This window comes from Carassius gibelio, chromosome B22 (genome assembly GCF_023724105.1).
Source record: "Carassius gibelio isolate Cgi1373 ecotype wild population from Czech Republic chromosome B22, carGib1.2-hapl.c, whole genome shotgun sequence".
NCBI lineage: Eukaryota > Metazoa > Chordata > Actinopteri > Cypriniformes > Cyprinidae > Carassius > Carassius gibelio.
This window is the reverse complement of record NC_068417.1, coordinates 9,994,958-10,021,724: the sequence shown is the minus strand read 5'-3', so window position 1 is coordinate 10,021,724 and position 26,767 is coordinate 9,994,958. Positions and strand designations below refer to the sequence as shown.

General features: G+C 37.0%; 2 protein-coding genes across 9 annotated transcripts in view; both read left to right on the top strand.

Annotated features, from left to right (window-relative positions):
- LOC127987304 (uncharacterized) overlaps positions 1-26,767 on the top strand; it is a 232,118-nt gene that overhangs the window by 32,255 nt on the left and 173,096 nt on the right. For 2 of the 8 annotated variants that reach the window (XR_008161163.1, XR_008161160.1), the window contains one exon: positions 17,750-17,852. The exons of 4 other annotated variants lie outside the window; for them this stretch is intronic. The gene's annotated coding sequence lies outside the window, so the exon portion shown is untranslated. Of the gene's footprint in view, positions 1-179; positions 6,320-17,749; positions 17,853-26,767 lie in introns of those variants that run through there. 2 more of the 8 variants (XR_008161156.1, XR_008161155.1) reach the window with 2 other exon arrangements.
- The window catches only part of LOC127987320 (uncharacterized), a 214,835-nt gene continuing 203,756 nt past the window's right edge, over positions 15,689-26,767 (top strand). Inside the window, exons 1-4 of the mRNA XM_052589601.1 lie at positions 15,689-16,463; positions 16,594-16,902; positions 17,039-17,365; positions 17,553-17,749. Of these exons, the coding sequence (XP_052445561.1) occupies positions 16,412-16,463; positions 16,594-16,902; positions 17,039-17,365; positions 17,553-17,749 (885 nt within the window). The 5' untranslated portion in view covers positions 15,689-16,411. The remainder of the gene's footprint in view (positions 16,464-16,593; positions 16,903-17,038; positions 17,366-17,552; positions 17,750-26,767) is intronic.

Here is a 26,767-nt window from a genome sequence, read left to right as displayed (position 1 = left end):
CCCTCCTTGTTTCTCCGTTGTTACTTTAATTGTTTGCCACCTGATCTCCATTTCTTCTCATTCCTTCCCTTTATAATTCCCTGTGTTTCTCTGTCCATTGTCAGACTGTTGTTACTCGTACCAATAGCTCTGATCTATTATCTGGTCTGTGTACTCACCTTGTCGTGTCTTGTCTTCAGGCTTCAGTGTCCTGTTCTCACGAACGCAGTGCTCCTAGAAGCTTCCAGCTCTCATTCCTCCGGTCTCTGCTGTCGAATGAGCTAAACTGGTAAACGTTACTCATCTGCTATGTCTCATCTGCTTCAACCTCTCATTCTCTCACTCGGGTGCCAGCATTCCTCGACCCTATGAGCTAAACTGAGGAACGTTACTCATCTGCAGAAGAAGGACGGCTCCCTGCGCCCCTCCATTGATTACAGAGGTTTGAATGACATTACAATAAAGAACAGGTATCCCCTACCTTTAATGTCTTCTGCTTTTGAATTGTTGCAGGGAGCTCGGGTCTTCAACAAGTTAGACGTGCACAATGCCTATCACTTGGTGCGCATTTGGGATGGGGGATGAGTGGAAGACGTGTTTAACACCCCTTTGGGACACTACGAGTACTTGGTTCTTCCGTTTGGTCTTACCAATGCTCCAGCCGTTTTCCAGGGACTCGTCAACAGCGTGTTGGGTGATATATTTAATCAATTTGTCTTTGTGTATTTGGATGATATCTTGATTTTCTCCCCCTCTCTCCAATTACACACCCAGCATGCCAGACGGGTTCTCCAGCGGTTGCTAGAAAACAAGTTGTCAAGGCAGAAAATTGTGAATTCCACGCTGAGTCTGTTACATTCCTTGGCCACATTATTTTTACGGGAGGGATCAAGCCTCATCCCGCTAAGATAGAAGCTGTCGCCCAGTGACCAGTCCCTGATTCCCGTAAGGCTCTGCAGCGTTTCCTGGGTTTTGCCAACTTCTACCGGCAATAAATCAGGAATTTTGGTCAGATTGCTGCACTGCTCACAGCCTTAACCTCCATTAAGGTGTCCTTCAGATGGAACCGGGAGGAGCAGGTAGCCTTTGACATTTTAAACTTCCGTTTTGTCTCTGCACCTCTTCTGTTGGTACCAGATCCTGAGGCCCAGTTCATTGTCGAGGTTGATGCTTCGGACGTTGGGGTTGGCGCAGTTCTATATCAGTGTTCCCTCTGTGACGGGAAGGTCCACCCGTGTGCGTTCTTCTCTCGTCGTCTCAGCCCTGCAGAACGTAAATACGACTTTGGCAATAGAGAGCTAATGGCAGCACGATTTGCCTTGGATGAGTGGCGTCACTGGTTGGAGGGGTCGGTGGAGCCCCTCTTGGTCTGGACAGATCACAAGAACCTGGAATACATCCGTTCAGCCAAGAGGCTGAGCGCTCTTCTTTGCCAGATTCAACTTTACCCTCTTGTACCGGCCGGGATCTAAGAACACCAAATACGATGCCCTCTCTCGCCTGTTCGAGGCCCGAGGGAGGGAGTTTGTGGCCGAGGCCTTCATTTCTTAGGAGGTGGTGGTCGGGGCTCTTTCGTGGGGTATCGAGCAACGGGTAGAGGAAGCCGGTCTAGGGGTGCAGGTGCTTGGAGAGTGCCCGGCGGGCAGGTTACTGGTGCCAGCTGCGCTGTGCTGTGAGGTCCTTGAGTGGGGTCACGCATCCAGGTTAGTCTGCCATCCAAGTATTCAGAGAATGTTGTCTGCCATCCGACAACGCTTCTGGTGGCCTGCTATGGCTGCAGATGTTAGACCGTTTGTGTTGGCCTGCCCCACATGTGCCCAATGTAAGCCTGTCAATCGCCCTCCTGATGGTCTACTTAATCCTCTCCCTATCCCTTCCTGCCCTTGGTCACACATCGCCCTTGATTTTTTCCTCTGGGCTTCCACTGTCGAAGGGTAACACTGTGATTCTCACGGTGGTGGATCGCTTTTCCAAAGCAGTTAATTTCATCCCCCTGCCCAAGCTGCCCTCCGCCTGGGAGACCGCCCAACTGGTGGTGGATCACGTCTTCCATCTCCATGGGTTGCCGGTGGATGTGGTTTCAGATAGGGGTCCCCAGTTTGTCTCACGGTACTGGAGGGAATTTTGTAGACAGATTGGGGCCTCTGCGAGTCTGTCTTCAGGTTTTCATCCCCAGACCAATGGAAAGTGTGAGCGGGCCAACTAGGATCTAGGAAGAATGCTCTGCTGTCTAACATCCAACAATCTGAGTTCCTGGTGCCAGCAGCTCTCCTGGGCAGAATACGTTCATAACACCCTTCCTGTGGCCACGTCAGCTATATCTCCTTTTGAGTGTGCCATCGGTTATAACCCACCTCTGTTCCTGTCACAAGAACCAGACACAGTGGTTCCATCTGCCCTGGCTTTCGTCCAGCGCTGCCGTCGCATTTGGGAGAAAGTCAGGAGGATTTCCGTCCAAACCTCTGACCGAACCAAGACTGCAGCCGATCGTCGCCGGTCCTCTCCTCCTGCCTATGTGTGTGGTCAGCAGGTTTGGCTTTCTTCCAAGGATCTGCCTCTCTGGGGGCCTTCTCGTAAGCTGGCACCCAGATTCATTGGGCCATTCGGCATCACCAAGGTGGTTAGTCTGGCTCAAGCTTCCTCCTACTCTTGGTCAGGTTCTTCCGGTTTTTTCATGTTTCTAGGGTCAAGCTGGTGTTCTCTTCCCCCCTTAATCCTGTTTGTAGTTGCCCCACCGCCCACCCCCTCATCTTGTGGATGGATCTCCTACCTAAACGGTTAAAATATTACTCGATGAGTGGCGCCGCGGCAAGGGGTTTCACTATCTTGTGGACTGGGAGGGTTATGGTCCAAAGGAGAGGGGCTGGATGCCATCCCGGGACATTCTGGACTGCTCGTTCATTGAGGACTTCCATCTGCATCGAGGTAGGCCCCTTCCTGGAGGCGCCAGGTGACTGTCGGGTTCGGGGCTAATCACCTGCCTTTTTGGGTTGTGAATATGTGTTGTGTGTTTGGATGGTTTGACAGCTCCCCGCGTCTGTCTGTTTAATTTGAGTTTCCCCCCACCCTCCGTGTTTCTCCGTTGTTGCCTTAATTGTTTGCCACCTGATCTCCATTTCTTCTAATTTCTTCCCTTTATAATTCCCTGTGCTTTTCTGTTCATTGTCAGACTGTTGTTACTCGTACCAATAGCTCCGATCTACTAACTGGTCTGTGTACTCACCTTGTCATGTGTTGTCTTCAGGCTCCAGTGCTCCTAGAATCTTCCAGCTCTCATTCCTCTGGTCTCGGCTGTCGAACGAGCTAAACTGATGAACATTACTCATCTGCTCTGTCTCATCTGCTTCGACCTCTCATTCTCTTACTCGGGTGCTGGCATTCCTTGACCCTACAAGCTAAACTGTGGAACGTTACTCATCTGCTCTGTCTCATCTGCTTAAATAAAGCACAGTGTAAATCCGCAACTGAATCCAGCCTGATTCTCCTGACAAAAAGAGAACCCTGTTTGAAAAGTATAGTGCAGTGGTTCCCAACCTTTTTCAGCTCGCGGCCCACACAACAACACACATATGTTTGCGCGGCCCACTTCAAAAAAATTAACTGTTCCCGCTATTGTTGGGTTAATAACTAAGTACTCAGAAGCTAGATTATTAACTGTTTTCATTGAATGAACTAGGGCTGTGCGATATGGACAAAAAAAAAAAAAAAAAAAATAACTATCGCGATTTCTTTGATCAATTTTGCGATTGTGACACACACCGATATGCTTTTACAGTCATAAATGCATTCAGGATTAATTTGAAACATATTCCCAAAAGAAAACCAATTAGAGCTTTATCAAAAAATTGTAACGTCTCTAGAACAGACATAAGTCAAAATTATCACTATATTAAAGATGTAACAAAATGTATAGACTTATGGCAAAAAAAAAAAAAATCCCCTGCCTCAGATGTTTGCAGTGTGTATACAGTATGTGTATGCGGTCAGCAGCAAGAGCGCATAAATATAACGCAAAAGCACATTAAAATAATGCACGAGCGTGAATCTCTCTGTCCGCACGCAGATTTTGTTTGAGGTCAGGGCCGCGGAAAATCGTGCTATAAAGCGATTTAGAAATCGCGCACGCTCAAATCGTGATTTTATGACAATTTCTATTAATCGCACAGCCCTAGAATGGACTGGAAATGAACAGAAAATAACTCTGGTTGGCGACACTCAGCAAAACGGGAAATCAAGATCCAGGCAGAGCTTGGCAGCGGGTAGGCAGTCAGCGGAGCAAGCATTCACAACAGCCATTTATGCATGTTTGAATTTGTTGTTCTATAGCATATGCAGCAAAAATATCTAAGATAAATTGGTGGTTTATTCTTAAACCAATCAGCGAGCTCGAATAGTGGAAGCATAGTAACAGTTTAATAGTTATGTTATGACTTAGACATTTTTACTTATATTAACAATATTATTTATTTTAATAGTAATTGGCGGCCCACCTGCAATACCACAGGTTGAAAACCACTGGTATAGTATTTAGCTTTTAGGGTTAATAGTCTTCAACAACTGCAAAGAACTCCTATTGCTTGAAGTTTAAAAACTGTATTGCTGAGAACAATGTAGTGCACCTGAATGAGAAAAGATAAGTTCACTTTCTGAAGCTGCAGTTTTAGCGAATGAGTTTTCACTTACACACAGGTCAGTATTTTCTTCTACACATTAGTTTAGACACCATAATTTCATGAATGAGCAAACAGAGAGGGTAATGTCATCTGTTCATCTCTCTGAGAAATCGGAGCAAGATAAGTCTGTGCTGACTCGCTTAAACCGCAAGCGTGTCTGTTTTTACTGCTTAGATCCAGGTCACCTGATTTCCACCTGAAAAATGCAACAGTGCAGCTATTTCTCATGCTGGTTCTGTCTCTGAACACTCATTTCCATAGCTCTAGCATGCTGGCTACCAACGCTTCCTGTTAACTGGCTCTGGGTCTCTTTTAGCTGACTCACTTGGCCGACCAGTATCAATCCTGTGAGATACATGGGCAGCTAAGTCCTTTATCTTAGCTAATACATTACCTTACCTAGGGGTCATTCTATCATCACCATTATAGTTTACAGGGAATCCAAAGTGCACCCAAACACCAGACCGGTTGGTTATTGGAGGATCTTCTATTTCTGGTCTGTTAAATGCGTTGGCCATTTTGCAACAAGCCTTCAGCGTGTACTGAGTGAGCGAGCGCAGTACTCTGTGGTGGAAAACGCAGGTTTTAAGAACATGCTTAATGTCATTGAGCCCCGTTACAATATTCCTTCATGAGCCCATTTCAGCCAGACCATAATTCCTGCTTTGTTCCAAAAAACATAAGCCCTATAGAGAACCAATTGAGTAAAAACACACTCAATATAAAGAGTTATTGTAACGTTTGATCAGGCTCCCGTCCACCAGAGGGAGCCTTCACCTGAATTCTGAACTCTGCCACTTCCTGTTCCTGCCACATCAGTTCCTGTCTTGTCATTTCCTGTCACCCTGTATTTAAGCCATGTGTTTGCTATGCCACATTGCAAAGTATTGCCAGTTCTCTGCCTTACTAAGCGTTTTTCATGTCTCCTTTGCTGATTGTTACGACCATTGCTTTTGCCTTTTTGACTCATGTTTTTGGATTACTGTTTTGGATTTGTTTGCCATTGGACTGTTTTGCCTGTATTTTGACAAAAGCCTGTGACCTGACTACGAGTTGTGATTACCATTTGGATTTTTTCAGCAGACCATTTAATAAAGACCCGCTTATGGAATCTACACGGCCTAAATCCTCCTTACAGTTATAGAGTTCCATATAAAAAGTTACATCTTTGTATTTGTTCATAACTACTACAACAATATAACATTTTCATTTTTTTTTTTAAATAAGCAGCTGTTTTTGTTTTATACAGTATGCTGCTAAGAAAACACCATAGAATAGCTCCATCAGTTCAATGTAAAAAAAATAAAAATAAATAAATAAATAAATAACATTGTAAGTTTTAATAAATACAATTTTAAAAAAATCAAGGAAATTTATCTGCCAATTTTTTATTTTTGATGTATCTAAAACGTACCGAACTGTGACACCAGTGTATCGTATTGAACCGAACCGTGAATTTTGTGAACCGTTACACCCCTAATTATTTCCTTCATTTTTATTGAAAAAAAAAAAAAACCTTTGATGTGATATGATTTGTGTAAAGAGACACACTGTAAAAGAAAACTACTGCATAGTTTCCACTATGGAATATTAATCAATAATCTTTTATGTCCAAAGAAAAAAGAAACCTACTGGTTTGGACTGACACTAGTGGGAGTAAATGATGACCAAATATTTGTTTGTTTATGTAGACCTATCCCTTTAACCTTTTTCTTTGGACAGTATATGATGAATGTAATGAAACACAAAGATCATTTCATATCACCAAGATTATTTTTTATTCATAGAAACAGGAGAAAATAATACAATAATAATAAATAAAAAATGATTTTAAAAGAACTTCTGAGCTGGATTGTATTGGTACTAACAAGACATAACATTAAAAACTTTTAACTATAATATATTTGACATTCGATTCAAGTAAATTTAAAATACAGGACTTATTGCATTTTATGTGATATATCCTTATTAACTGAAACACAAAATGTATCACAATGTTCATAAGATTTTCTTGTTTACCTCTCAAGTCTAAAACCCAAACTGCAATGAGACAAACTCTTTCTGGTTTGTCAAATCTAGTATTACAGTTTGAAAAAGTTGGACAGATGGACGATTCTCTTATGTTTTTATATTTCAGTAAACCTTCAGATTGTGTTAACTTTTTCCAAGGCTGTGATTTGATTGGTTGAAGATAGTGGCGTTAAAACATACTTGGACACCTAAAACAAGTTAAAATTTCACTTGATTAGAAAACACAATATCAAACCAATTTGTATCTGTGGACAAATGATTAACAATACTTTCTCAGAATAAACTTTTCTGAGATTTTGTATTTTACACTTTCTTTCAATGACTAATTATTCTCAAGATAAATGGAAAATTACATTTTTAGTGAAGTCTGGAATACCAGAAACAGCATGTAATGATTATGAGTCCAATCAGTCCTGCAAACATGAAGGAAAAAACTAAAAAGAAAAAGAGAAACAGTACACAGATTACAGTAATAAATATTTTAAAGTGTAGCAAAACATTGCTGATTCATACGTTTTCCTGTAGCCTTTAAATGAAGTAACATGTTCATGGATTTATGTATATCATAATATTTACTTACAAGTTTTTACAATATCACGAATTTGAAGAGATTTCTGTCCGATTTTCTTGGGAGGTGCTTGTTCTGAAAAAATACGATAAGAGTAGTCTAAAATGTGTAATTAACTTTATCAAACTTAAAGAAAATCTAAAACCATAAAAATCAAAAGCTTGTAACAGTGTGACACATGCTGCATACAGATTATGGCATGATCTGTTTGATGTACTGTGAAGGACGTAGTGAAGATTGGTGAACATCAATCAGGATGCAAGAATTGATCATTTTATCTTCTATAGTGTATCATACTTCACATCAGCCGACAGATTTGTCACTAAGCAACTGAAAAAAGTCTCTAAAGGGTTGAGGAAGTTGCTATATCTAGCAAAGAACTCAGTAAATTGGCCGAACAAACAATATGTGTAGTCTGAAGCTGGCTTAACACGTACCTGTCTGCTGTTTGAAGCAGAGTATTTAGCCATTTTATCAGAAGTACTTTACAGGAGTTTTACACAGGAGGAAATGTAATGGATAGATTGGGCCATAATTTATTAGATGTCAAAGCTTTACAGCTCTAGATTCTACGTTTGCACCTGGCCTCATAAATACTTTAATAGTTTAACCAAAGACTTTATGTGAAGATAGATGGTGCACTCCTATTATTTGTAAATGGGAGAAAGTGCAACCCCAATAGTAATAGTAAGGGTATTGGTTGGTCTTACCTGAAAAACAAGATTTTGAATGCAAGGAACAAGTTTTACGAGATTGATCTTGATGTCAGATTTCATTAGTATATTCAAATATGAAATTTAAGTTCAATTGTAAAGATCAAAAAATGGGAGCTGCATTTATGATGCCCAAGAGGGACTTCAGAGACAGCACTTGTCTTAAATGGACTTTGGCTTAGCTGAGACATTTGTAATAATAAACATGGCCCAAGATTAGATAATGATTGATTTTTCTATTGCATGAACCATTCAGGTCCTGAAACTAATTCAGAGATGACATTGTTTGTCCAGTAAATTAACTGATTACATGCAGAACAAAATTTAAACAAAAAGCATATACTGTTAGAACCCTGCATTAACACTCTTCAGAATCAGTCAAACATTTATTTATATTCAGCTGCAGCGATATTCTGGTGCCTTCACATTCAAGGAAATTCCTAAAAAAGTAATTGGTTTTCTTACATTTATGAGTCTTACTTGCTAACTTTCTGAGCAAGGTTGCCCTCTGGCATCAAGTATGAAAAAACTAATTACACATGAGAGTTTAATACTGGGTACTTTTCATTTTATGCAATATGGTTATAACCATATGGTTGGAATGAGATGGTTATATGTATAACCAGTGATGGGGAAGGTTACTTTCTTAGTAATGCATTACAATATTGCGTTACTCCCAAAAAAGGAACTACTTCGTTACTTTTTTATGTAAAGTAATGCATTACATTACTTTTCCATTACTTACACGTTACTTTTTGCTTATTAGTATGGTTGACTAAAATCTAAAATAAATTCAAAACTAAATGACTAAATCATCAAAAGTCAGCAGCAAATACATTAGTTAATAAAATTATATTAGATACATTTGTGTTATTTAACATGTTTAATTATTGCAGTTTTGCGTAATATTCTAAGTTTGCATTTCACTGATTTAATTCATTTTGATAAATACTAAATCAGTTTTTTTGCGAGTGGGATGAAATAATGCACATTCCCATTTAGTGTTGACACCGTGCCTCTGTACTTCCGATTTCTCCCGATATGGGGACAGGAGACATGTCAGTCAATAAATGGCAATACAAAGTAAGTTGCATTACTTTTTTTAAAATAGTAACTCAGATATTTTTTTGTAAATTGAAAAGTAATGCATTATTTTACTAGTTACTTGTAAAAAGTAATCTGGTTACATAAATCGTGTTACTTGTAAAGCGTTACCCCGAACACTGGTTATCACGATATATTGCGACACTCCTAACTTCGTATTTAAATATCACGATTATCGTCAGTACTGGTATATTGTGTCACCCCTAATATGATGTCATTAAAATCGTTGATCAAAGAGTTTAGTTTTCACTAACGTGTTTATTCTGTGTCCTCAGCAGAAAAGCTGTGTACTTATTCAGAAAGGGTGCAATTCAACCGCAGTAAAATTTTGGTAGTAGTTCCACATTTTACTGAAAAGATGGATATGATTTATTTAAGAATCATCCATACTATAGTATTTGATAGGAGTCTAAATCATTTCAACACAGAGACTTCTCTTCTTTATTCCTGTTCAAAAGCATTTTAAATGTTTATTTTAGTTAACATTTTACAGAAAATGGTAGAAAATGGTACATCTGGAAAACTCAAACAGTCTATCAAGTAAAACTGGGACAATTTCTTGGTATTACAAAAACATGTCTAATGTCTTATTAACATGACAATGTTTAAAATGATAACTCACCACCACCTCCGTTGATATTGACCTTGAATCTCTTGTATACTGTTGCGCCTTTCTTTGTGATCTTCAGATGATAAACTCCGGAGTGTGTGGATTTGGTGTCTCTGATAATGAGAGATCCAGTATATTTGTCCAGCTCCAGACTGTCATCAAATCTCCTATCGTCAGTGTTATACGTTTCGAAGATTTTGTTCTGCATATGGATTTCAGCTAAAAGCGTGCGCTCCTCTCCAAACATCCACTGTATTTTATCACCTTTCTGTATTTCAGTCTCACCAGTACGCAGAGCAACATTTTCTCCCTCTTTCACTGAAACTTCTTTGACTTTATCTGTCTCGGCACCAAATGCATCTGGGGAACAAACAAAAACAGTTCTGAAATCATTCACTATGTGTCAGGTGTTGGCTCACTAAAACAAGTATCAGATCAAATCTTCAGGCAGGCATTTTATTAAGCAAAAACAAAACACTCAGGAGTACTCAGAACGAAGCAGGATAAAAACAAACCAAATACAGATGTAAGAACAGACAAAGAAAGACTGAAACTGTGGGCTAAAACCTGTTTTCAGTCAATGGTATAAGCTTTTGTTCTAAAAATCATTGTCAATATTTGCCTTCCAAACAGGGGCGGATCTACCGGGGTGGCTTAAAAGAAAGCCAAACTCCCGAATTGATTCAAATGATTTGCGATCCCCCAACTGACTCAAATGATTCGCGAACACGCTTTGAACTCCCAAACTAACTCAAATGATTGGCGAACCCGCTACAAACTCCCAAACTGATTCAAATGACTCGTGATCCCGCTCCGAACTCCCGAAATGATTCAATGATTCGCGAACCTGCTTCGAACTCTCGAATTGATTCAAATGATTCACGATCCCCATAACTGACTCAAATGATTCGCGATCCCGCTACGAACTCCCGAACTGATTCAAATGATTTCTGATCCCTAAACTGACTCGCGAACCCGCTCTGAACTCCCGATCTGACTCAAATGATTAGCTATCCTGCTCCGAACTCCCAAACTGACTCAAATGATTTGCGATCCCCATAACTGACTCAAATGATTCGCGATCCCGCTACGACTCCCGAACTGATTCAAATGATTCGCGATCCCCAAACTGACTCAAATGATTCGCGAACCCGCTCCGAACTCCCGAACTGACTCAAATGATTCGCGAACCCGCTCCGAACTCCCAAACTGACTCAAATGATTCGCGATCCCCATAACTGACTCAAATGATTCGCGATCCCGCTACGAACTCCCGAACTGATTCAAATGATTCGCGATCCCCAAACTGACTCAAATGATTTGAACCCGCTCCGAACTCCCGAACTGATTCAAATGATTTGCGATCGCCAAACTGACTCAAATGATTCGCGAACTCACTTTGAACTCCCGAACTGACTCATGATTCGCGATCCCGCTCCGAACTCTCGAACTGACTCAAATGATTCGCGATCCCCAAACTGACTCAAATGATTCGAACTCGCTCCGAACTCCAGAAACTGATTCAAATGATTTGCGATCCCCAAACTGACTCAAATTATTCGCGAACTCGCTTTGAACTCCCGAACTGACTCAAATGATTCGCGATCCCGCTCAGAACTCTGACATATTCAGATATAATTCACACTTTCATTCATAAATTCAGTATAAAGTATAAATCATTTAGGTAAAAACGAGGCCCGTTTACCACTTTCAGGAAAATTGCTGTGAAAGTTTTTTTTTTTTTTTTTTTTCAGGTTCCCTTACGAAAATACCCATTGTTTTAACAATAACACCACAAATCATTGTTCTTGTAGCAATGGTAACTGCAAATTAACCATGGTTTTGTTACTTCAAATAATAATTTACAAAGTATTAATATACTGTAATATTTTTGTTGTTGTTGTTGCTATAAAAACAGACCTAAGCCACCAATAGCCTTTAAAATGACTTAAAATGCATTATATATATAAAAAAATAATGATGCAATAATGATTAGTTAATAATAACACTGTTAAAATACATAATGTAGGCGAATACAAAATAAACTATTTATGTAGCCTACATTTTATTACAAATGCCATGTAATTGCTGATGTTACACTTACAGGACGATCAAATCCTTGTGTTAGGATACTGACCAAACATTTCATTCAAATATTCACTAAATCTTTCATTTTTGGCCACCTTTTTGCTATAGATGACACAGGCTTTATAATTTCTTCAAAAAAAAAAAAAAAAAAAAAAAAAAAACGTGCATATCACAACCCTTAGAAAAATAAACCATGGTTTTATCATAGTAAAACTGCTTAATTTCCTTTTGCATGATTTCTGAATGCTTGAGACTATAAAATAAATTAGAGTCATAATAAGGTTATAGCCACATGTAAATGTCGAGAGCTACAATTGTTAGTAAAAATAATTAGTTTTTTATTTGATTAAAGTCCTTTTTTCACCCCTATAGTAGGTATTTTTTTTCCATCATTATATTTGAGGAAGGGGGAAACAACAATGCAATCCTGCTTAGGGCACACATTTAGCCAGCAGCGGCCCTGAAGGTGTTGTTATACATGTCTCTGGGAATGTGCGCTCTACTACACACATAGATTCATTGAATCATTCCAAAGAAACGACTGAATATATAAGAAATGAAGCAAGTGACTTCTGAAAGATCTAAAATCTGAAGAAAAAAAAACACACAGCAGGGGTATTTATTTTATTCATTACTTGAATTATAAAGGTATTATATTCTTATATGCTTCATCACACAGTGATTTTTTTCCCCTATTCTATCTTCTCTTCTTTTTATTTATATAGGCCTATATATAAATAATGACCCTCTAACACTAGCGTTCTCCTTTTCTATTCTATCTACTTGTTTTATTTTTATTTATTATAAAAAACCTTGCTAAGTGTATGGCGATAGACTAACCCAGACTTGTCACAGACCTACATCTTTTATCGATCTTTTGTTGGTTTTAATTGCGCGTGCACGGAGTCAGCTGCTGTCGAGTCGAGTAAATCGAAACTGAAAGCAACTGGAGACATTCCAGCAGTTTCAGGGCAACAAAATGCCCTTGATCCGATTAAACAGAAAACAAAACAAAACATACAAGTTCTTTAGTTTAGATATAGGCCTAGGTTTCTGCAACCTTCAACAAATGAAGAACTTTTAAAGACCGTTATGAATGCAAAATATGACCATTTTCCCATCGCATTTCTTAAAATCTCAGTTCCAAAACTACTGATAAGCAAACAAAGATTATTTCAACCAAGAACAGCAAAATAAAGTCGAAAATTTGTGACGTCATTTTACAAACGAGCATTTCTAAATATTCCTAAAAAAGTAGCCCTCGTCCAAGGTTAAAGCCACCTGTCTAGACTGAATCCATGGAGCTCTAAAACAATTTTACAGTCATTGAGTGATATCGGTCCGAACCGATTCGATCGAGCGTGAACAATTAAACATTGCAAGGTGGATACAAGCATTATTTCTGCAATGCAATACTACAATAACATATAAAATGAAGGCTATCCAAGTCATAGTGGGTCAAAAATAGGTCATATTTAATATTAATTTGAAATAGGCTATACGAAATTATAAATTAATAATCATGTAGGTTTATATATATATATATGTATATATATATATATATATACATATATATATATATATATATGTATATATATATATATATATATATATATACATATACATATATATATATATATATATATATATATATATATATATATATATATATATATAGCTATATATACTTTTTTAGCAAGGTGAAACCGAAATTGTTAAAACAGATAGACTGTAAAGCTCTTACCATTGAAGAGTAGTAAAAGCAAAACTATTCCGAGAGTGTTCTTCGTATCTCTGTACAGTTGTAAGCATAAATATGATCCGGATTTCGTAGATTGCTCCATCGTGTCTCGGTTTCTGATTTCCCCGTCCGACCGTCCAGGCTACACCTCTGTAGGTAGGCTACGGGTGTTCAAAAATTTTCGGTTTCTTTTCTCGCTTATATCCGCATATCTGAATATTTTAGTCTCCTCGTGACATATCAACAACATTTCTGCCGTCTGCCGTTTCACATCCGGCTGAACTCTCAGCGAAACATTATTTACAGGTACAGTAATCTACGTGACTGAAACATGACGTGCTAGAGCAGCCCAAGCGATCAGAGGAAGTAGTGACTGACGGGCGATTAATTGACCGCAGGGGGTCACCAAACAACCAATCAGTGCTGTTTAAGAACAAAATACCTTTATATTTAATTGATTGCAATGTACGTTCTAATGACAATTTTTATATTTAGGCTAAATAGCATTTTATGATGAAATTACCAAATACAGGGGCACTTCGCTGGCAAAATGAGATTTCATTAAAACTCTGCCTAATTAGCTGCCAAGTAGGAAAAATAGGTAGGAAAACGCCAACACCCTATCTTGTTATTTGTAAAAAAATATTAAATTTTTTATTTTTGAACAGCTTCACGTTTTTTTCTTTTCTTCAGCAAAACCACAAAAACATGTTTTTTTTTTATACTGAATAATTATTTCTCTGAACCGGAAGTCTTCACAGATTGATGAACTTATACAGGGATGCATCAAAAACCGGAAGCTAGCAGTAAATTAAATTTTAAATTGTGTTTTATTAATGTCTACACCTACCCCTTACAAAAATGCAAAAATAGTAATATCATTGTGTAGTATGAGAAACATTATGCAATATTGATGTGCATGCCCAGTAGTTTTTGCAGCATGGCTTCTAGCCTTAACCGTCATACAAGGTCGTCATTTTCATTTGATGATGAATAGCATTGTGAAGATTTATGGCTGATGGCAGAAAGAGGCAGACGAGCTGAAAGAAAAAAGATAGAAAACAACATAAGAGAGTAAAAATAAACGACTATGTATCAAGATCCACCATAGCATTCTCGCAACTTTGCACAAGCAGTCAAACAGCAGTCAGAAAAGAGAAACACATTCACAGCAGTTTACTCTGTATTAATGCCAAAGTATTATCACTCAAAATCGTGTTAAGGTACATAATTGTTTTGACATGTCTGACAATGTTGCATCATGAAAGTCTGTAAAATCTTCTCCTCTTGAAGGTTCATCCATCAGCAGGCGCTCGGCCTTGTTACTGTTATAAGCATCACATACAGATAAAATATGAGGATTTTAGGAAACACTTATCCAGGCCTCTACACTTCTGCTTCTCTAGAATAAAAGAGAAAAAAAACGAATGTTTCAACTAGAATAATAATAATAATAATAAAAATATTTTGCCAAAGTAGCAAAATATGCAATACAAAAAATTAAAGAGAGAGAGATAGATGCAAACAGTATTGATACACTCCAAAAACATAGCCTGCAATATTTATTTTGCACAGAATCTGTACAGAAATGTGTGTGTCAATCCTAGTATGATAAACTCCTTGCGTGCGCATTGATAGTTCATGCTATCACTGCATGATGTAGCTTATGCAATGAAAGTTAAAATGACCACTAAAGTCAAGATATGAGTATAAATTCTGTATGACCTTTAATATCTTTTTATAGTTGCCTCATATTATGGAATGAAGCGATATCACACATCAGCATGATTGCAAATGTGATATTGATTTTATGCAACAGTTTAACAAACCTCTAAGATTGTCTGAGAACAGCCACCCAGGCAGCTGCTGCAACAATCGGTTTGCAAAACTAAAGAATTTCTTCTCAAACTGTCAGAAACCATCTCAGGGAAGCTCATCTTCATGCTCGACATCTTCATTGGGGTCTTGACCTGACTGCAGTTTGTCATCGTAACCAACTGGAGTGGGCAATGCTCACAGTCGATGGCATCTGGCACTTTGGAGAGGTCTTCTCTTCACAGATGAATCCTGGTCTTCACTGTACAGGGCAGACAGTATGGCGTCGTGTGGGTGAGTGGTTAGCTGATGTCAATGTTGTGGATCGAGTGGCCCATTGTGGTGGTGGGGTTATGGTATGGGCAGGCATATGTTATGGAAAATGAACACAGAGGGGTTTTATTGATGGCCTTTTGAATGCAGAACGATACTGTGGAGATATCTTGAGTCCCATCGTTGTGCCATTCATCCACACAATCACCTCATGTTGCAGGAAGATAATGCACGACCTCATGTTGCAAGGATCTGTAAACAATTCCTGAAAGCTGAAAACATCCCAGTTCTTGCATGGCCAGCATACTCACTTATTAACCTCTACACCTACCACTTACTTTACAATAATACGAAAAATAATAATTATTGTTGTACAGCGTGACAAACATTATGTTTTATTGATGCCAGATGTACCCCTTCTAGACTGTTTTCCCCAAAAAGCAAATGTGATAATTAATTGCACAGATCAACAAAGTTACAAAGAGTTACTTTTTGGACATGATTTTTTTCTGTTTCACAATGTGTGTTCGAACAATCACTTCATTTAATATTCAACATTTTATCTTCGAAACATTGATCTCATGGTATTCTTCATGCAGTTGTAATTGCTCTGTTTCGCTCTTCTGCTATTAGTTTTCATACAGGGCTGTAATTCATTTAGAAATGAAAGATCAGCAAAAGCTTGTTAATTCTCATGATGTGAAAGGAGACGGACGTGTGAGCGGAAACTGTGACTGGGTCACAATCAGATAAATATAACCAGATAAATATGAGTGTTTTCAGACATTTTAAGCATCACTGTTCTTTGGTGAACCGATGAAGAAAATGCTTCTCAAATTAGTTTTGCTCTGTTTGTGGCATCTGTCTGGTGAGTTTTAAAAGAGCATTTATGGCTTTTGTCTTTGTGCTGCTGCTGAATGTTTTTCACATTTAAATGAATACAAGTATTTTAGTGAAGCTTCATCAAATGATTTGAAAGCTAAACCTCTGTTCTTCAGGTGTGTTTGGTGACGAAGTGAAGTTTGTGCGGGAGAGAACTTCAGTCACTCTAAACTCTGGTCTTACTGAAATAATGGATGGTGATCTGATTCAGTGGAGGTTTTTTAACACTTTAATTGCTGAAATCAGTAAACAGGCCGAAGGAATCACTGAATTTTATGATGATCTTGATGTGAGATTCGGATCCAGACTGAAGCTGGACAATCAAACTGGATCTCTGACCATCAGAAACACCATCAGTGCACTCTCTGGACGTTATGAACTACAGACCAACAGTCTGAGAAAGAGTTTCAAAATCACTGTCCTTTGTGAGTTCACTTTAGTTTCACCTGTTTTTTTCATGTTTTTTTCTATTGTTTTATGATGTTACTTATGTAAAACGATAATTTAGTAAACCATCCTAAAAACTCTTACTGATATTAACTCTGTTTCTTTGTCCTTCAGCTGGACTTGATTTAAGAGGAGCACATTTAGCATTGTCAGCGATGGAAGGAGATTCAGTCACTCTAAACACCAATTTTATTAAAATGGCCGATGATGATCTGTTACAGTGGAAATTTTTTGATAAAAACACTTTATTAGCTGAAATCAATAAACAGACTAACAGCTTTACTTTATATAATGATGTTCTTGGTGGGAGATTCAGAGACAGACTGAAGGTGGACAATCAAACTTTATCTCTGACCATCACAAACATCACAACTCAACATGCTGGACGTTATGAACTACAGATCTTCTATATAAGGATTAATTACTTTCTTACTGTCTACGGTTTGTGCAAAAATTTTTTTTTAATACATACACCATCTTGCATCTTTAGTTTCCATTCTGTAATTTGATGATATTAATGATTTAATTGTTTCTACTTCATCAGTGTTGGTTTCTCTCAATGTTTTCTGTTCATCTGTTTGAACATCTTACTTCATCCTCATTTCTCTTTATTCTCTCATGTTTTCAGCTCGTCTGCCTGTTCCTGTCATCAGCAGTAACACTTCACAATGTTCATCATCATCTTCTTCATCAGAGCAGAATTGTTCATTGTTGTGTTCAGTGGTGAATGTGAGTCATGTGACTCTCTCCTGGTACAAAGGAAACAGTTTATTGTCCAGTATCAGTGTGTCTGATCTCAGCATCAGTCTCTCTCTACCTCTGGAGGTGGAATATCAGGAGAAAAACAGCTACAGCTGTGTGATCAACAATCCCATCAGAAACCAGACCACACATCTGGACATCAGCAAACTCTGTCAACCATGTTCAGGTACAGCAGAGCTGATATTAGTTGATGTTGGTGCTGATATTAATGATTATTGACTGAGCTGATCTCAGTTTGATGTTTTTATTCCTCAGACTCTGTTCACTGTTGTGGTTCTACCGAAGCTGTGATCCGATTGGTCCTCTCTGCTCTGGTGGGCCTGGCTACTGTCATTATTCTGGTTTATGACATAAGATCCGGAAGAGTTGAAAAAGATCAAGCACATCTTCACACATCAGGTACATGGTTCATGTTGTCATTAATCACAAACTGTTGTATAAATATTTGTGAGGTTTATTCATTTATGGCTGTATGTTTTGATCTTTTTCAGGAAGTATTGAAATCTAAAGCAGCCCATGCTCCCTTCAAAATTAAGTGTTAATATTTTTTTTTAATCTAGTTTTACTTTCTAGTACTTAATTGTTTATATTTCCCACATATGAGTCGAGACATTTTTTGACTACTGCTGTACATCTGTCATATGTCTTTTCTGACCTTTATTATTAAAGGTTTCTCACTCTGAGGTTCATATTTTATTACATTCATGATGCAGAGCATCTCTTAGAGGAAAACATGTACATTTTAATGAGCTCATCATTGAGCTATATATACACGGTATTTATTTGTAATGTAGTCCTACATTATTTTTAAGCTCATGTGTTTTTTTATTCTAATATATTTATTTTTACATTTAATATTAAATTGTTGTTTTTGCACCTCTGCAAGGTTTTCTTAAGTTAACAATAAAACAGCTAAGAACATGATAGCTATTTATATTACTGCCCATTTGAACTTATAGTATTATAAAATTGCTGTTTAGAAAAAATAAAATGAATAGAACATAATGAATAATCAGTGTTGGGGTAGTTACTCAAAAAATGTACTGTAATTAGTTACTAGTTACTTCTGTAAATTGTTATAAGGTTACTTTAATAGTTCCTGCATTTGAAAAGTAACTTTACTACTTATTATTACTTTCCTTTTTTAGGGACCTATGAAATCCGTTTTATTTTTTCTGTATTCCATTTTTTTCTGTTTTATTTTTTTCTCAACTCCTTTTTAATGATTAAATGTAATTGTACCGTATCAATCAAATACTTGTCTTTAAATTAAACTGGACTTTTTTTTTAAGTAACAAACTAGAAAGAGATGCCGATCTTGCTTGTGTTTTATTCGACAGGTGAGTTGTTTTGATTCGTATCTTTACAGAAAACGTATGCTATTATAATGATCAACAAGATTAGTATTATGGGGCATACACACCAAACACGGGTATCGTGTCTCTAGACCCACGCGAGGACGCGTCCGATCCATAGCCTGATCGCGTCTTTGCATCAAATTCAATATAATAAAATTATGACATCAAACACAACATTTATAAAACTTTAACTTATCTGTTAAATCCATGATTTATCTTTCCGTCTGATTGATGGCCGTCAGCGGTTGGGTAGAAGACAACAAATCCCATCATTCCATGCTCCTTCTTAGCGTCATCAAACCGATTGTTATTGTTTTGGTAGTGCGCCCTCTAGTGGCAGGTCCTACAACCTGTACCTTTAAGTGCTACTTATCACTGTCCATTTGTCAAGTGCTGAAATATCACCTTAAAGATTGCACACATACGTCTGCAAAAAGTCTCTTGATCTGGAAAGCATCTGCTGTCTACAAACGTCTGACAGAAGTATCGGACACTCTAAAAATGCCCAGGTCAAATAGACGTCTCCGAGATGTACACGTGTGTGCTATCAGGGGAATTGCTCTTATTTGTAGTACACAATCATTTATTGACATTAGCCTAATACTGCGTTCCAGACAGACAACTTGGATATAATAACTATAATACAATAGAATATTATGTTATATTATAGCCTATAATATTATTATTCAGCAAGTCATTGACATACCCCCTCAGTCTTTAAAGCATTTCTTACATTACTTCTTTTATCCGTTTTTTTCAGTCATTTAATTTATTTGTGTATTTTAATTTTTTTCTGCCCTTTTTAATTATTTCATTTATAAATTAATAATAAAAAGAAAGATAGAGAAAACGAGTCATAAAGTGTACAATAAAGCACAATCAAATCCTTATATTATAATCACATTGCACTTGAATAAAGTTAAAGGTGTAATCTGCTGATTGTCCTGCAGGTGATCGCATAAATCTGTCTTCTTAAAATACACTTAGGGCTTTAAGATTACTCCAGAGCAGCCATAGATCTACGATGATTTTCAAGTGGTACTTAAGTTACAATGCTTTTGGGGAACGTACTATTGTTTGTATGAACTTCTTAGGCTTCTGACGCTTTTGGGAAACTCAGCCCAGGAGGGGAAAAAAAGAATTTCATTAGGCTAATTTTAATAAACAAATTGAATAAGTTAAGTTGTTTTTATGCATGTAAATATGTCGATGACTTGCTGAAGTGCACGAAAACCAGTTATGTATATTAGACCAGGAATAACATCTCTCTCTCTCCTGTATAAAAAATACATTATATATTATTATGTAAAGTATAATAATATACACTATAATATAATACTTCATTGTATTATAGTTATTATATCCAAGTTGTCTGTCTGGAATGCACCATTAGGTTAATGTCAATAGATGGTTGTGTACTACAATAACAAATCATTCTATAAGTTGACATTTCAGCACTTGACAAATGGTGTCACGGTTGGTAAACTGTGATCTCTGGGTTTTTCACTTTGTGGGTGAAGTCTGTGTGTTACGCGTCTACACTGATTCGTTTGTGGGCGTCTTCGTTAATTGTCATCAGCAGCAGCTGTCACTCATTACCCTCTCTATATAATGGCTTGTCTCACATCTTGTGTTTGTGAGAGCGTTGTTTCGTGTCTGGTAACTGTTCTTTGCTTCTGTGTTAGATGTCTGTTTCTTCCCCCGGAACATCATCCACTCATCGCACCTTCACAAGCATCAGCACTTACCTTCGGCTCGATTCCCCCCAGTTCCTGTGCCAAAGTGCGTTCCTATATTCTAGTAAAGTAGTGTAGTTACCAATGTTATGTGTTTAGTGTGTTACTTTACTTCGTTACCCAAAAAAGTAATATAGTTACTCTAATCCGTTACTTTGTTACTCTTCACCCCCAACACTGAATAATTAATAATCACAGTATTTCAGAAAACATTTCAGGATTTCTCCAGAAGAAAAACACAAGGTAAAATCACACGCTTCACCTAGAGTTTCAAAAAACTAAATCTACTGTGCCAAACTCACCAATATATAGAATCAAAACCCAAAGACCTCATCATGAACATCATAGTCCCCAAGACTATCAAATGCCAATGTTTCTAAATGAATATTTACATTTATTACTTTATTTTTTCATTAACTTGCTCTCATAAAGTTTGTTGTAACAACACAGGCACACATCACAAATGTGTTTTTAGATTTGGTGGCTCAGCTGGTCCCTTATTGTGCCAACCACAGCACTTGGGATTTTGCTCATTTTTAGTTTTTGTTTCTGTTCCTTAAAAACACATTTATGTTTGTCTACGACACTTGCACTGATCTAGCTGCATCAGACCCATCTTTACAACTAGTCCAGTCAAAGCTTGATACATTACTTTACCCACGTACCCAGCGCTCCTCTAAACCCTCTTACAGAGTGTTTTTTCTTTAATGGAGACCCAGTGTGTCATGTGCTATATGTGCTCTTCTTTTAGTAGTCATGCATCCCCCACAGAATATTATTTGGTAAACTAGTTCTTGTGGTGAACATGAGTTGAAATGTTTTTACTTTTTGTTCTTCAAAATAAATGACACACAGTCTTAAAGAGAACGGTTGTGATTATGTCATATATGTTATTAGTCTGTCAAAGCATAGCAGATATGATGCTTCATAGCTCAGATTTGTTTTTCTGTTATACATAAAGTAGGAATATGAATATGAATATTATCGTTTTAGTGACTGATTTAGCCAATAAATCACATTCTTAAAGAGATTGTTCACTCAAAATTAAAATACTGACATTTACGTGTAATGATTATAATAATAACAATAAACAACAAAGACAGATGGTCACACAGTACAGAATCACAATATCACAAAATCACTCTAAAAACAAAAATAAAAACACCTGCAAACTATTTCTAGCAATGCTGAGCTCTCTGGATTGTGATACCAGTACTAACAAGACTTAACATTGAAAACATTTAACCATGAAATCTCTGAATAAAGTAGATGCAAGTCAGAAACAAAAGTTGTGCATGTGATATTTACTTGTACATAAAAGAGCTTAAATACAAAATATATCACAATGTACATTTATCACAAGATTTTCTCAATTACTTCTCAGTTCTAAAGCCAAACTGCAATGAGACAAACTCTTTCTGTTTTGTCAAATCTATTGTTAAAGTTTGCAAAACAAGACATAAGTAGCAAAGTCGCATGAAAGAGTCAAAATGGATTATTCTTTAAAGGCGTCATTGGATGCATAATTCACTTTACATGTTGTTTGAACATGAATGTGTGATGGAAGTGTGTGTACACATCCACCGTATAATGATAACAATCCACTGTTTTTTTTTTTAAACCCTTATTTCAAAATCCTCTTTCTCAATTCAGAGAGCTGATTTTGACAGGGAATTTTTTTTATTTTTTTTATTTTTTTTACTGCCATTGAGAAATTTTAACTATAGGATGTTATAAACTTTTCATTGAGATTCTAAATAATCAAATAAATTTGTGTAAAATGGGCATGACCCCATGACCCCTTTAAATCGTTTTTTGTTTTGTTGTACTGAAACGTGATTTAAAGAGGGCAAATATACACTGTAAAACCCGACAAGTTAACTTAACTCAAATCGTTTGAGTAAACCGATTGCCTTGACTGTAATACCCGACAAGTAAACTTAACTCAAACGATTTGAGTAAACAGATATCCTTAAGTTATGTTAACTCAAACCGTTTGAGGAAACCGATTGCCTTAAACCATTTAAGTTGAAAAAACTAACAGTTATGAGTACTCTGAACTTAATTCAGTTGAGTTCATTGAAAGAAGATATACATTGCAATTAAGTGATTAAGTGATTAATTGAGCTTTAGTGATGAACACCTGCTGTTAACAAACAGAATTACTGAAGAAAAGAGAGAAAGGAACAACAGCTGACTTCAGACACAGACTCACTCAAACCTGACAAGTTATGTTAACTCAAACCATTTGAGGAAACTGATTGCCTTAAACCATTTAAGTTGAAAAAACTAACAGTTATGAGTACTCTGAACTTAATTCAGTTGAGTTCACTGAAAGAAGATATACATTGCAATTAAGTAATTAAGCGATTAACTAAGTGCTGATTGAGCATTAGTGATGAACAGCTGCTGTTAACAAACAGAATCACTGAAGAAAAGAGAAACACAAGAACTACTACAACTGACTTCAGACACAGACTTAGATGAAATCAACTGAAATAAAATACATGAAATCTCTCAAGATCTGATTAAACAACCCACAAACAGCATCACCAGCTCCACTTATTAATAACCAGACTCACTTTATTTCTGTCAGACGTCTACAGAAGATCTGATTGAGAATGAACTAAGGTTTAGATGTTGATTTATTGTTTCATTTGAAGTAACCATGTTAGAGATCAGTGTTTGCTTTAGTTGGGCTCTTGACCCTTGATTTCTGTCTTAGTCTTTTCTCTGACTGTTATAACTGTGTGTTTCTAAAACACATTTGTTGTAACTCAAAAGCCCAGAAGAAATACCATCAGGTGTTAACCTGTACCTAGGTGTAGGATGTTATACTTCATATAGGTGATGGATAATAATTCATTATTATTCACAAATATTGATCTGTACAGAGTCTAATCTCTGAGGAAACAAAAGTGTAATCAGTAGACGTGGATCTAATACAAGTGACACTTATATAAAAATGGCTTCATAAACATTTTGTACACATACATTTGTATTCCATCCCAGTAGTTGGTCAGACACAGACATTAATAATCAGAATATGAACCTCAACAATGGTGACAAAAAAACATGCTGCAATGCATGCTGGGTACTATTGTAGTACAAAACTCATTCATTGGCGCCCAGCATGCTCTGCAGCATTTTTTTTTTTTTTTTTTTTATGGTCACCATTGTTGAGGGTCATATTCTGATTATTGATGTCTTTGTGTGACTGTTTAACACCATAGAAGACCACACTGTTTGGAAAGTCTTTGTATTAACTGATTATTACAGAACCACTGGCTCTTAGAATCACTTTTACTATAATCAAATTACACAACGCCTATTTCATCAGAGATTAGACTCCTAGCAGTTCAATAATTGATGATTATCATCAGCAATATAAAGTAAAACAACCTACACCTAGGTACAGGTTAACACCTGATGGCATTTCTTCTGGGCTTTTGAGTTACAACAAATGTGTTTTAGAAACACACGGTTATAACAGCCAGAGAAAAGACTAAGACAGAAATCAAGGGTCAAGAGCCCAACTAAAGCAAGCACTGATCTCTAACATGGTTACTTCAAATGAAACAATAAATCAACATCTAAACCTTAGTTCATTCTCAATAAGATCTTCTGTAGACGTCTGACAGAAATAAAGTCAGTCTGGTTATTAATAAGTGGAGCTGCTGATGCTGTTTGTGGGTTGTTTAATCAGATCTTGAGAGATTTCATGTATTTTATTTCAGTTGATTTCATCTAAGTCTGTGTCTGAAGTCAGTTGTAGTAGTTCTTGTGTTTCTCTTTTCTTCAGTGATTCTGTTTGTTAACAGCAGCTGTTCATCACTAATTCTCAATCAGCACTTAGTCAATCACTTAATTAATTGAATGCAAAGTTTTAAAACTTACATGGTTTAAATCAAGGCAATCTGTTTACTCAAACGGTTTGAGTTAAGTTAACTTGTCGGGTTTTACAGTGTATAGTGGCCTTAAAAAGTTTACAAATTTGTCAACTTAAAACACATTAAAATATAATATATTTTAGGAAGCCCACCACACAGCAAGCAGGAGGAGTCCGAATCCAATAACTCCTGCAAGCAGGAAGGTTGAAACTAAAAAGGAAAAGAGAAATAATACAGTATAGATTACAGTAAGAAGAATTGTAAGGTGTACATAATTGCTGATTGATCTGTTTTCCTGTAATCTCTTAATTAATTAATTTTTAAATGTCTTTTTGTTTATTTTGTGCATTAAGTATGTGTTTTTGTGCAGCAATATACAGTATGTAATATTTACTTACCAGTTGCTCTATTCCATGTTAGAGGGTTTCTCGACAAATAATTTGTTACTCTTTTCTTGGGAGGTGTCCTTTCTGAAACTATGGAATAAGTGTAGTCCCTATTAATTAGGCTAGTTAATTTTATCAAAATGAAAGAAATTCTAAAACCATAAACTTCAATATTAAAATGCTTGTAAAGTAAAATGGAAACTCTGTTGCACACAGAGTCAGACTTTTTCGTCCAAAGTTTTTGCGTATTGAAAACTAAATACGACCTCACGTTGTACACTGTCAATCACATTTACATACTGCCTTTCTGCATTTTTGCATCCGTGGCAAGCATTTTTTATATAAAAAATGTATATATTATCAACATAATTGCATTATTATGTTATATATTGACTAATAACACAGAAGTTTAATTTATTTTACTCACCTCTAACAGTGACATAGAATTTCTTGTAGATGGCTGCTCCTTTGTTGATTTTCTGCATTGTATAAACTCCAGAGTCTGAGGTTCTGCTGTTTCTGATAATAAGAGATCCAGTCTTTTGATTCAGCTCCAGTCTGTCCTGAAATTTCCCATCATCGCCGGCATATGTTTCGAAGATTTTGTGCCTTGTTTTGATTTCAGCTAAGATCATGCGCTGCTTTCCAAACATCCACAGAACTTCATCATCTCTCTGCATTACAGATTCACCAGAAAACAGATCGATACTTTCTCCTGCTTTCACTGAAACTGTTGTGATTTTTTGCGTCTTGGCACCAAATGCATCTGGAGAGAAACACAAACAGTACTGAAATTGTTTGTCCTATGCTTATGTGTCAGGGATTAGTTCACATAGACATAATCTTCAATAGTCAGTTTACTAAGCAAAATCACAACACTAGGAGTATGCCTTATAGTTAAACTAGGACACTTAAGTAGCTTTCTTATTTTATTATTATCTCCAAGGATTTTTTTAAATAGTGATTTCTAGTGTCTTCTAGTCATTTAACGCATTGAAGGAATGAACAAACCTATTATATTGTATGGGTCCCATCTCCAGCACCAATGACTGACCACTCTGATGATATCGTATTGGAATGGGAGCAAATCCCTAAACTAACATGAGCATACTTATGTGTCCAGGGTCCTTTGTGTCTCAGTTTATATGACACATAATGAACACATGGAAAACCGTCCTTTGTGTTCCCAAAGTCATACTTCTTAATTTAACATGCGACATAGGAATGACCCCCATACCAATATAAATTCAGTGGTTTAGCAGTGTTGATTTGCTGTTGGAACTACACAGCCAAGAATGTGTTAATTGTTTAATATTGGTATTTACTCACCACTAACAGTGACGTGGAATCTCTTGTAGATGGCTGCTCCTTTGTTGACAATCTGCATTGTATAAACTCCAGAGTCTTTTGTTCTGGTGTCTCTGATAATGAGAGATCCAGTCTGACGATCCAGCTCCAGTCTGTCACCAAATCTCCCATCCTCGCCGTCATATGTTTCGAAGATTTTCAGCTTTATATTAATTTCAGCTATGATTTCTCCTTCATCTCCAAATGTCCACTCCATGTCGTCTTCTCTCTGTATTTCAGTCTCACCAGTAAGCAGAGCAACATCTTCTCCCTTTTTTACTGAAACTTCTTTGATTTTGTATGTCTCGACACCAAATGCATCTGGAGACCAACACAAACTATTTGTCATATACGTCCTATGTGT